This window comes from Neovison vison, chromosome 2 (assembly GCF_020171115.1).
Source record: "Neovison vison isolate M4711 chromosome 2, ASM_NN_V1, whole genome shotgun sequence".
In the NCBI taxonomy this organism is placed as follows: Eukaryota; Metazoa; Chordata; class Mammalia; order Carnivora; family Mustelidae; genus Neogale; species Neogale vison.
The window spans coordinates 188,477,642-188,490,724 of record NC_058092.1 but is presented as its reverse complement, the minus strand read 5'-3'; the positions used below and the strand labels follow the sequence as shown (position 1 = coordinate 188,490,724).

At 38.4% G+C, this 13,083-nt stretch overlaps 1 protein-coding gene across 4 annotated transcripts in view; it reads right to left on the bottom strand.

Annotated features, from left to right (window-relative positions):
• The window catches only part of KAT6B (lysine acetyltransferase 6B), a 187,322-nt gene that overhangs the window by 160,021 nt on the left and 14,218 nt on the right, over positions 1-13,083 (bottom strand). For all 4 annotated transcript variants that reach the window (XM_044239874.1, XM_044239873.1, XM_044239875.1 and 1 more), the window contains exon 3: positions 12,161-13,039. In XM_044239874.1, the coding sequence (XP_044095809.1) occupies positions 12,161-12,781 (621 nt within the window). In that variant the 5' untranslated portion in view covers positions 12,782-13,039. The remainder of the gene's footprint in view (positions 1-12,160; positions 13,040-13,083) is intronic.

The window sequence follows — 13,083 nt, the reverse complement described above, 5'->3', positions numbered from 1 at the left end:
TCCAAATATGTCTAGACAAGTGAATGGCTGTTATGAAGAGAAGGGAGGGGGAGGAGGGCCCACCATCAAATCATCTTGAGAAACTGAGGGTTAAGCAAATTAAGTATCAGAACTTCTCAGGGGCTGTGAATCTCAGAACATTATTAGCAGCATGAACATCTTAAAAACATACACTTTATTCTACCTCAGAACAAGGGAAGAGCCACCTTAAGTGATGTCCTACTATAAATGTTAAGTCTTTTCCGTGTCTCCTATTATAAACACTAAGAAGTTACTTAGAGGTCCAAGTTTATACGGCACTGTGCAACTCTTTTCAATACCTTTAAGAGAAGTTTTTCTTCATGAGGCAAATAAGAGGTTGTGTAGTGTAGTGGTTAAGTATACAGACAACAGAGTTTAGATGCCTGGGTTTGAATCCTGACTGTACTACACAACAGCTCTGTGACTTTGGGCAAGTCCCTTAACCCTGTGTGCCTCAATACCCTCCTCTGTAAACTAAGAATGGAAAGAAGTACCACCTCATAGGCAAGTTAACTTTATTTAAAGCACTTTAAGTAGTGCTTGCCTCATGTGTAAGTAATACAGAGTGCTGGTGGTGGTTTTTGGGTTTTTTTTTAAAGATTTTGTTTTTATTTACGAGAGAGAGAGCAACACACACACATAAGCAGGGGGCAGGGACAAAGGGAAAAGCAGACTCCCCGCTGAGCAGGGAGCCCAATGTGGGGCTCGATTCCAGAACCCTGGGATCATGCTCTGAGCTGAAGGCAGACACTGAACCATCCCAGGAGCCCTGAAATGGTGGTGATTATTATTCATTCCTATAGAAAAGAGGATTTCAATCACTGTGTAAATGAACACTACCACACTGGTCATTTGAGAAGGAATCCTATAGCTGCATGTCTTGGCATGTTTCAACTGATAATCTTAATTACCATCTGAGTATCATCTGTATTTTGTCATTTCTACAGTGCCTCATACAGTGCTTTACATGTTAGAATTCTACAGATGTGTGCTGATTTCATCCAAGTAAATGAGAAGCCTAGAAAGGGATGCTGTGGCTCTACCCTAACCTGTGTGCCAGGATTAAAATGCCAGTTCCAACATTTCCTGTGCACTCTTGGCAAAGGTACCTTCTCTGGCCTGTTCCTTCATCTGCAAATTTCTGTTAATGATAGTACTTATTTCTCAGAGTTCATATAATACTGTTTTGTATATAATAAGTACTTAAGAGTGTTACCTGGTACACAGTAAGCACTGTTTAGTATTAATATCTTCTTGCACGTTTCTATACAGTCTTCAAATCTAACATAAACTGTTGATTAAGCGTACTTTACAGGGTCCAAGTACATGTTTTAATAGTGTTCTTTTGCTTCTCTTGTGTATCACAGACAAAATGAGGAACTTTAAAACAGCATAACACAAATAATGAATTTTAGAAGAGTCAAGGTACTTCCTTCAAGAGACATGGTGATATGCTGCTATGTCAGATTAAAAACGACCTCAGAAGCGGTGGTCTTGGTGATATTTATTTATTTCATTTTGCTCTGAAAATTTCAGAAGCCAGAAAAATACATACAATTTGCACCTGATCAATGTTCTGCAAACTGCCTGCAGGATTGTCTGCATACCTCAGTAAGATTTATTGCTAACCAACATGCCATGCTAAATTGAAATCAAGATATTACACAATTTTCCAATAAAGAGGTAATTTGATAAGTTGGTATAAATGCTTTGTGAGGATGTAATTGTTGGCATCTCGTTATATTTCAATAGCTGGTGGAAAATGAGATAAGTTGGAAGGTTTACAGAGGGTCAGAGCTCATCAGATGAGAAGATCATCTTTTTTTTATCAGCTCTGGAGCGCACATTTACAGGCTGATAACTGAACAGTTATTCTTTAACAATGGGAACAGCCAGTATTTCCAAAACATTCCAACTAAATGCAGCTACCATGGGAGAGTCTACTAGAACACTATAAAATCAAAGAAAAAGAATCCTTGAGGTTAACAGTCTTTGTGAATCTTGATTTGATATTTATCTTTTCTGAGTTTTTACTAAGAACTCAAAGAATACAATATATACCCACCTGCATATTTTACTTTCCAACTTTATTGAGATACAATTGGCATAACATTGTAAGCCTGATTTTGTTCTTTTTAAAATAAGTCAGTCTGTTTTTCAGCCTATTTACAGTTTTCTAATTGAGAATTCAAATTTAAATAACAGATATGTGATTCTTCAAAATTCTTCTGATGATACTTAGCAATTCAAAATGTCACCAAAGAGCCTATCTTATTAAGCGTTTTATATATTCTTTCCATGCACTCTCTGGGCATTGATAGAAAGATCCTTCTCCACAACTTTAAATGCACTTCTCAGAGAACAGTTTAGATATCTGAACTCCTATTGTTATAAACTGCCAAATCCATCCTTCAGTTAAACTTGTGAGTCAAGAAACACTAAGTGGAAGCAGGAGGCAGCCCCTGTTCCTGTTCTTATGGAAATGATTCAGGATGTACCCTCAGACCTAGAGCTCGGGCTGCCTGACTCCCAGCCTTCCACTAGCATTAACCCCATAAACTATGATTCATTCTTTTCTAAGCAGATTTATAGACAGTGTTACATCACAGCCCCCAGACCTTCAAAGATTTGCAACCTCCAATGTAAAATCCAATTTAGGTGAGGAGACCGAAACCACTGTATGCAAGCAGAGTAAGGTACGACCCACCACACTCCCCCCAACCAGTGTCCTCTTCCTAATACCAAGAACCTGTCGATCTGTCACCTTATATGGCAAAATGACTCTACAGGTAGAATTAAGGGCTTTGAGATGGGGAGATTATCCCAGATTATCTAAATAGCCTCAATCTCATCACACTAATCCTTTAACAGCTGTCCAGGTCGTGGTCAGAAATGTGACCAGGGAAAATGGTCTGAACAGTGCAATGCTGCTTGTTTTCAAGATGAGGGAGATGGCCAGAGCCAAGGAATGCAGGCAGCACAACAGAAGCTCGAAAAGGTGAAGAAACACATTTTGGGGGCACCTGGGTGGCTCAGTCATTAAATGTCTGCCTTTGGCTCAGGTCATGATCACAGGGTCCTGGGATCAAGCCCCGCATTGGGCTCCCTGCTCCGCGGAAAGCCTGCTTCTCCCTCTCCCACTCCTCCTGCTGGTGTTCCCTCTCTCGCTGTCTCTCTCTCTCTTTCTCTGTCAAATAAATAAATAAATAAAATCTTTAATAATTTTAAAGAAAGAAAGAAAGAAACACATTCTTCCCTACAGGTTCCCTATCTATGAGCTGATTTTAACCCAATGAGGCCCACAATGGACTTCTGGCCTATAGAACCGGTAAGATAATAAATCTGCATTGTTTTAAGCCACTAAAGTTTGTGGTAATTTGTTACAGCAGTAAAGAAAACTAATATAAACAAAAGAAAAAACTAAAACATACCATTCACCATTCACATGGTAAAAATGTATCTAACAGCACCTCAGCCAACTGATCAAATAAGCCCCACCGTAACAAGACAACCTCCGTGGGTCTATCTCCTGCTAGGACGTCACGCACACAGTACTCTTGCCAAAAACACAAGAGGACACAATCATATAAGTACTAATTATAGGACATCCCATAAGACAATTATCCCAGACTTGACAAAAATGTTACTGACATATTACGTGTCACTTATCCTCAGGAAAAAAAAAAATAGTAATTGTAAAAAAATAATCAAAAAGTAAACCACAAAAAAACCCACTGATGTGAAAGCAAAAACAAGATGGAAAACAGTTCTCTATAAAAGATGTAACAACCAAATGCAATGCACAATCCTTAACTGGATCCCAGATTAAAAACAAAAGTTATTAATGACCTTCTGGGACTATTTGGGAAAATATGGTCTAATGGGTAACACTCTTGTTTCACTGTTGAATTTCTTTTTTTTTTTTTTAAAGATTTTATTTATTTATTTGACAGAGATCACAAGCAGGCAGAGAGGCAGGCAGAGAGAGAGAGAGAGGAGGAAGCAGGCTCCCTGCTGAGCAGAGAGCCCGATGCGGGACTCGATCCCAGGACCCTGAGATCATGACCTGAGCCGAAGGCAGTGGCCTAACCCACTGAGCCACCCAGGCGCCCGTCACTGTTGAAATTTCTTACATGAAATAATAGTATTGCGGTTATACAGGAAAATGTTCCTCAGTATATAATTATTATTATGACTTAGTATCGTAATATCTTAACATCATAACACCTGCCATTTATTTTCAAACAGCTCAGCCAAAAATTATGACTATGTGTACATATTTGTATATACATACAGCCAGAAGAGAAGAACAAATGTACCAAAACGTTAACAACTGGTGAATCTAAGTTAAAGAAATAAAGTGCTTACTGTACTCTTCTTTCAACTTTTCTGAAATACTGCAATTTCTCAATTTACATAGTTAAGGAGAAAATACCTTCCTGGTTCCCTACACTACCTACCTCCCCCAGTCCCCTCACCAGCGGCCAGCAGTCTAAATGGAAGAACTCTTGTTCCTCAAACAGCCCACACTCTAGCGAATCCTGTTTTCTGCACCATTACTCCCATCTCAAGGCTCAATAGCTAGGGCTGGGTTTTGATGTAAGGCAGAAGCTTCCACACGGTATTAAAATACCAGTTTTTGAAACAAGCTGACCAACTATCAAATAGGAATCAACATTTGATGTCCTTTAATACTGGCTTTGAGTGTAAGCTTTCTTTGCCTCTCTTACTACTGTTTCTCTTACCCCATATAAACTTTAACCTCAGTTTCTTGAATTTCATCATGCCCATTTATGATCTGAGAGAATCACAAGCATGGCAGTAAACCATGGACAAAAATCAGGACTGGCCGCTTCAGAAACTACTACAGAAACATTCAAGTGCTGCCTGCCTCTGGCTCCCAGCCCACATCACTCTGAGTATCACAGGCAGCCCAGACCAAAGCTCACCTCCTTCCTGTAGGCCTCACTGCTGTCCATATGGCAGCTTACGGACATCAAAGAAGATGGAAGAAATTATCTAAATTCACCAGGCTAGTCCCGTTCCCTCCCTTGAACTGTAGAAGAGTCACTGATATCTCAATTACCTCTTCTGCAATACCTTTTTCCCTGTATGCTAGGATTTTGCAAAGCTTAAAAGGGGGGGGGGAGGGTATTGAACTAACAGATGGAGGATTAAGAACAAAAGACCTCCCTGACAGGGGGAACAAGAGCTAAAATGTTTGTATACCTACCGTAATAGTACAGAGGAACAAAAATTGAACTTGTAAATAAAATTAAGTTGTTCTTCTGAAACGCCTGTCTAGCTACAGACAGGAAAAGGCCCAGCATGGTTTCTATGTATGTTATGCTGTTTCTAATAGAAAGGACACAATCAAGCCAAAACAAACATCTGTTAAACAGTTAAGTTTGTTAATGAAACAAAATTGCAGCTGGTTTTATCAAAGATCAAAAGTGAAGCAAATTAGAGAAAGGATGTCTGAACAAAGCTGGTTTCTAAAAAATAATGGCTAAAGAATTCTAAACCTACTTGTCAAATTAACACAAATCCTTCCTGGATTTTACTTGGACCACTGATTGGTATTTATTTTGTAGCTTTGTAAAGACCAGACTCACAGTTTAATAACACTCTCTCTAGAGCCTTTGTCTCTATAGTTCATTTTGCAGATTTTTCAAAATACTACCTTTCATAAAGCAAAAAGTTATGCTCCCTGTTAATATTCTGTGACTTAAAAGGCTCACATTAAAAAAAAAAAAAAGAGTATACAGACTCTAGCTCCTGGAGACAGCTCTGGGAAAGCAGTCCGGCCCCAAGCAGAAGCCTAGTAACAGATTAGCGCGTTATATCACTTTGCCCTACCTCCCCTTCTTACATGTACAAACACCCCTTCACCACCTGAAGACTGTGAGATAAGGGCACCTACACACAAATACAAACACGATTTTTTCACGGTCCTGTTAACTCAAAATGCTACAAACAAATTACATGGCTGACTCATTTGCTAACTTTGATTTAGTCAGCTAATTGATGTTTATGTACTCAGAAACATTAATAGATCTCAGAGATCAACGTACCTGAGAAAATGCAGACTCAGGTCTGAAAGGCTGGCATAACTAGAGATGAACAGTTTCATTAAATCTACTGTAGTTTAATGTGCTAGCCAAGAAAACAGTCTGTAAACTAAACAAAAAGTCGTGGGCCTGACAATCAAAATTTGCCTTGCAATGACAGAATAATGACATTTTCTCATGTATCTTTTGTACACGATTAACGCACGAAGAAAATACAGAAAACCTGGGGTGGGAGGTTTGGGTACCAGGTGGTGGGTATTATAGAGGGCACGGCTTGCATGGAGCACTGGGTATGGTGAAAAAATAATGAATACTGTTTTTCTGAAAATAAATAAATTGGGGAAAAAAAAAGAAAATACAGAAAACCAACAGGGACCGTCATTCTGAGAAACCTTAAAATGTTCTGCTTATTAAAATAAAGTCTGTAGAGAAAGAATGAATAAAAATCTTTGCCATTCCAAATACAATCTGAATGAATCAGCCAACAGCCCTTAACTGTTACGTAACTTCAAAGCTTTCAAACAAAGATTTCTTGGTACTGCAAGTATATCAGGTTTGGCTCTCCTAAGCCAAACAGGTACATGGAATACAAAGGTAAATTCCTGAAAGCTGCTGAAAATATCCAGAATTAGTCAAAAACCCACACCCTTAGTTACAGTCCCTGACACTCGGAGAAATTAATGACAATGAGGAAATCAGAAAACAGACTGATCTACATACAGATCTTCCAGGACAGCACCATGTGTTGTCTGTCGAAAAGGCAGCTCTGGTATCAAGTATGTCTACGATCCAGAGAGTTAAAAAGAATGTTTAAGACTCACTTTCGGTCAAAACTCCTCTGACATAATGTTGTTCCTTCTACCTGAAGCCTACTTCATTAGAAGTCTAGACAAGTCCCATCTTGCTTGATCAAAGCTCCAAAGTGGAACAAGCTGTCAGGCCTCATTGTCCAACAGAAAAGACTCATTCACTCTTCATTTTATCTTTCCCTTGACCCGACTAACTAGTCTGAGACAATCCAAGTGCTCTCTCAGTAATGCCTCAACAACTGGCATTATCTGCTCACAAAAGTCGTCCTCGGATAGTCTGCTATGTGGAAAAACTACTGAAGCTTAATTATAGGAACAACATAAACTACAATATTTTTCCTTCCCAGACTCTGAAACATCAGGTATTTGATCCATCTAGTCTGCCACACTCTAACAGGTTTCTATCCAACGTTAATCATTCTAAAACTGACTTTCACCCACACCGATTCCAAATTTCGGGTTACATGAAGAGTGTATTTTATAATGTTAGGGGTTCTCTCCCACTTTCAGCTGGATACACATAGCTAAGCAGGCTTTGAGAAACATGACATCTGCAATACAAAGGACACCGATTCAAAGGAAAACTAAGAAGGTCAACAGAGAGGAGGACACTTGGACTCTATAATTAGCAGATAAATAATACACACATTTCTGCCAAAAAGATCCAGAGTCTGAGACTATGAACAATTCCCCTAGGGTCGAGGGACTTCTGGAAGCCTGCCACATCAAAGAACAATATAGACTAGTGAATGGTCCTTCACAAACTACAGGCGATTGGAAAAGTCCCAGAGAAAGACAAGAAGGGTCTCTCTAGGGCAGGGATAATGGGACTGGAGAGGCGAGGACAAAGTGGAGAAAACCGAAGAAAGGGATCTACAAATAAAGTTCTTTTATTTATGGCATTTAAACAACACAAGAAGTAATGTAGGATGTACACTAATCTTATGTTTACGGAAATATTTCATACTAATAACACTGCCAAAAGCCCTAATAAAATATCTCCCTAAAAGGGAGTGGGGACAAACAGAATAAACAACTGAACACGCCAGGACCACAAGTGATTTTTAACACCATTTTGTCTTTCAGCCTCATTTCAGATCATCTGTGTTCCTTTTTATTTTTTTTTTAATTTTATTTATTTTTTTGACACAGAGAGAGAGATCACAAGTAGGCAGAGAGGCAGGCAGAGAGAAAGGAAGCAGGCTCCCCGCTGAGCAGAGAGCCCAATGCGGGGCTCGATCCCAGAACCCTGAGATCCCTGAGCTGAAGGCAGAGGCTTTAACCCACTGAGCCACCCAGGCACTCCCCGTGTTCCTTTTTAAACTCATCTTTATTTTTTCCTTATGGAGCGTATCACTGTTTTTATAATTCTGTCTGAAGGCTTCTGCAAGATTCTCATAGTTATTTCACTTCTTCAAGAAAAAAACGTCAAAAGCCCTACCTGATATTATTAGAAGCATCTCCCCTTCCAACTACAGCAGCCTAAAATGAGAGTTCCCATGTTATGTACTGTACTGGAAACAACAATATTTGATACTTAATACTATAGCCAAATATCGCCAATACAGTGAAAAACCAAGGAATCTGTTTAAAATTGAACTAAACGGATTTTGTAAAAATGCGAAAGCCCAAATATTCAAATGGAATCTTAATGCTACAAAGTGTGTGGTGATAACTGAACTCTCTCTTAGAATATTTGACTTTCCAAAGTCCTCATAATCTGACCTAATTGAGCTTTACCACTTTTAATGAGAAACACTAATACTATCCTTTAGGAGTTCCCTCACCAAGTCAAAGATAAAGTTTTATCTTCGGAGGCTTAATTCATTTCCATATCACCTCACCAAAGAGAGCTTTCTTAAATAAATACAAAGAAGTTATGCTAAGGAGCCAGTGTGGTAATATCCAATTTGAATTCTAGACTATCAGGAGATGTGCAATTACATTTCAGAAAGGAAGAAGCCCTTCTATTTTAACGTGCATTGTACTCCTCCTAGCAGCCATGCATAGGAATGATGATGATGTTAAATCTAATTAGACACAGATTTACTACTTTCCTTACTGCTTTCCCATATTGCTAATATTATAAATAGTACTTGCTTGGTAAGTAGCTCACCACAACTACCAGATTTAAAATGCCAGAAATCTATCTGTTGAGGGAAAGCTGCTTCTGAACACCTGAGGAAATGAAGAGATACTTTTACTGTTAATGAAAAACCACAACTGTTGACCAGTATACAGCCCAGCGGTAAAGATGTCTGGAGTCCCACTGTCTCCTCAGCATCTTGGCTTCACCACTCAACAGTTCCATCAGTGATCTTGAGCAAATTACTTAGGCTTTGAGCCTGTTTTTCATGTACAAATAAGGATAATAATCCTATGACCCTCACAGTTATTGTGTAGGTCAAGGAGATAATAAATGTAAAGCACTTGGAATATTGCCAGCATTTAAGTGTTAAGAAATGTCAGTTATTATTTTTACCATTTTGGTTTTCATTTTCACAATTAAATGAAGCTACTCAGCAAAAGCTACTAGAGCCTTAACAGCTTCCCTGAGACACCTCAGTTGGCTAAATTGTGAGAAGACTCCATCTCTGCACAAACAGAGTCATTTATACCATAAACGTTCTCTCAAAATACAAACACTACAGACTTCCGGCACATCAAGAACAACAATAATCTGCCCTTTGAATATAGCAGAGAAAAGTCCTATATACACGAAACCATGGTGCAAACAGTCTACATTCAGATCCACGTTCAGCGCCTATAAAGTAACAATAATCAAAAGCCAACAACTAGCACATTACGCTTACGCTTTTAGTATAAGAAACAACAAATATTTTCTAGAGTACTAAAATATTCACATTGGCTGTTTGACATTTTGGATCCCTCGGAGAATCTGGTAAGATAAAAACAAGACAAACAAACAAAAAACCACAATAGACCCTAACCTCAGAAAAATGTGTGGATACAGATGACTTTATACTCGATTTCTGGGGATGTGTGACCCATCTATCTCAAGCTCATTCATGGGCCCAGGTTAAGAATTTCTATTGCATTTACTTATAAGTCTACATGGTTGTAAAGTATTTACCACTTGTAATCTCAAAAGGCAATATTACATTTTCAAGGAAAAATACTACTGCAATATATAATACAAACAATACAACTGCTTATGGTCAAATTGATTTGGTATGACTTTTATTAAGCTTTATTGTTCTTTTCTAAGAATTAGCTTATGATTAAATCACTACACAATTGATCTCCAAATTCCATCAAGTAAAAATTTTAGGACACATTTTCTCTGGTTTCCTTGTTCGATGATGATGCTAACTGGACAATATAAAAAGGATCAGCATCACAAAGCAGTAACAATTGCAGGCTAAGCAATAAATTACTCTGTTCTCAATCCTACATACTTTCAGACATGAATTTTCCTTTAGACTAAAAATACTTCCATACAGATGCTGCATGAAAAAAAAAGATAAGGTTAGCAAGAAATGATGGGCAAGGTTAAAGAGAATAGGAAAGGGACTGTGGAAAATTTACAGTGATTTCCATCACAAGTAAAGATATCCCCTGGATCACAAAGTTATTGAAACATACTATTAAGGTGACTAAAGCTGCCTGAATTAATCCATGTACCTGGTAATTATCAAACCTTAATATACCTCAGGGTAATGTACAGGTTTTAAAAACAAAGATACCCAAATCCACCAAGAAGTGGCTCTACATTCCCCTAAGGAATCTGCCCATGGTGTGTAAGTGTTTATAAAAATATTTAATGAGAAACAGAAGTGCTTAATGTGGCTCTGTCAGACAAAGCAATTAGGATTTGAGTTACTCAGTGTATTTTTTTGAAACAAATGTTATTAAAAAATTTTTTCTCTGTAGGTTTACTTCTTTTTTTATGCCCATTTTCTCACAAAGAATTGAGGGTTGGTTACAAAACACAGATGCCACCAAAAGAGAAACGAATCTGAGGAAAACTAACAAAATAAAAATACAATTAAGAAGCAAATGTTAGGGTTTCAATTAATCTGTGGAAGGCAAATCACCTGGTCCTACCCAGTTTCTGGAGCTAGGATTCCATCAGCTTAAACAACTGAGGGAAGCAGAGATCATCTCAAGAGCTGGCAGTATCCAGAAGAGGAAAAACAAGCCATCAGCTGCACAACTTTTCTTAACACTTGTGTCTCCATAACTTCTAGAAATGTAGTCAACACATACAACCACTCTTTCTAACAACAGTGAAGGCTTGAATATAAACAGTTTGCTCTACTTTGGTTTTAGTTTGGGAGGTAACTTCAGTAGCTTTGAAATGAAACAAAAATCTTACTCCAATACTTAAAATTGTTGTGGTCACTTAAAGAGAAACCTGTCGTGTGTGTGTGTTTGTGTATGCATTACAGAAATAACGTAAGACCCAGAGAAACAGAAGAGTGTAAGAAAGATACAGAATGAGGCAAAATGAACATTCACTTTCTCCCACTGAGAAGTAGACAACAATAAATGACTTTAAATAGGCAGGATTTGGGTCACATATTAAAACAATTTCAGGGATGCCCAGGTTATGAGTATTAACAACTAGTCTACAAACATCTTCTCTGAAAATAGTAATTAAAAAATTTATTAATTATACCTCAATAAAGTGGAAAAAGTAAACTATAAATAATTTTAAATTTTAAGAGCAGGGGCGCCTGGGTGGCTCAGTTGGTTAAGCCACTGCCTTCGGCTCAGGTCATGATCTCAGGGTCCTGGGATCGAGTCCCGCATCAGGCTCTGCTCAGCAGGGAGCCTGCTTCCCTCTCTCTCTCTGCCTGCCTCTCCATCTACTTGTGATTTCTGTCAAATAAATACATAAAATCTTTAAAAAAAAAAATTTAAGAGCAAAAAATACATGATAGCCTTTCTTTTTTTTTAAATATATATGGTCCTGCCTTGATGATGGAGGATTTAATTTATCTATCCAGGTCCCTTCAAGTCCTCACCAATTCGTTTAAAAAAACAAATCACATAATCATCACATTAAATTCTTAATCGACCAGTGAGGAAGCCCTTATTTTTACACAGTAAAATAGTATAGAACAATTTATATCATAAACAATGCATACATTTTAAAATATGGAAGCCTGCTTTTAAGGCAAATAGTTAACTTTATTCAACTTCACTTGGAACTTTTGTCCATACAAAATTTAACTGAAACTGTGCATGTCAGAGAGGCAATATTTAGAATGTATTAACCTTCTCTTCACTTACCTGGTCTTTCTCATGGGGTAGAAGGCTGACAGGTGGTAGTGAGGATGGGAAAGCACTGGGATATTTGGGAGCCCCTTTGCCATCTAAGCTTCCGTAATTGACCCTGTACTGTGGTCCATCTTTCAGTAATCTCCCATTGTTCACTGCGCGTTTAGCCCCTAGTCGCAGCCGCTGCTGAAAGGCTGGGTTGTTGGTGGTGCTTGTGAGATCACTTTGACTTCTGAGATACTTCTCGATGTTCTTCAGTGAGGAGCCATTTGGTTCCTCAAGCCCTTCAATTGCTCTCCTTAAAAGTTTATTCCAATCCACATTGCGGAGATCATTACATGATCCCCTAGACCCCTTGGTTGACTTAGGAAAAGTGCCTGGTTTAACTGATGAAAAGCGCCCAGGGTTGTCTGGGTCCTTATAGGAGGCAAGGCCTTTGTTGGTGACTTTGAGAACTGAGCCATCCTGAACACTGAGTTCCAGTTGCTCAGAGACTGTCTTCTTATCCAACCCATGGGAAGTGCTGACTGCATGGCAGATTCTCTCTTCAGAGGGCCTTTGCTTTTGCTTTTTTATTTTTTGTATAGCTTCAAGAATCCACTCTGTATAAAGTGGGTTTGCAAGTTTTACCATGGTTGACAAATGACTTCTTCAATACCAAAGTTACCCATAGAGGTTCTCCTTGTATTTAACAGGACTTGAACATTTGAAAGTCATTTACGACTCAACAAATGGGCAGAATATTCCAGACCTTATTAAACAAAACCTCACAAACATCCATCCTTAAGAGATTAAAAACAGGACACACAGGCAATGTTGATAGTTGTCTTATTTTACCAACAGGAAAGACTGCATTCTCCCGAAGAACATCTTTAACAAGGAAATCAAGACCTTAAAGGATAAAAGGGGAAACAGCCTCTTAATAATGGAACCTC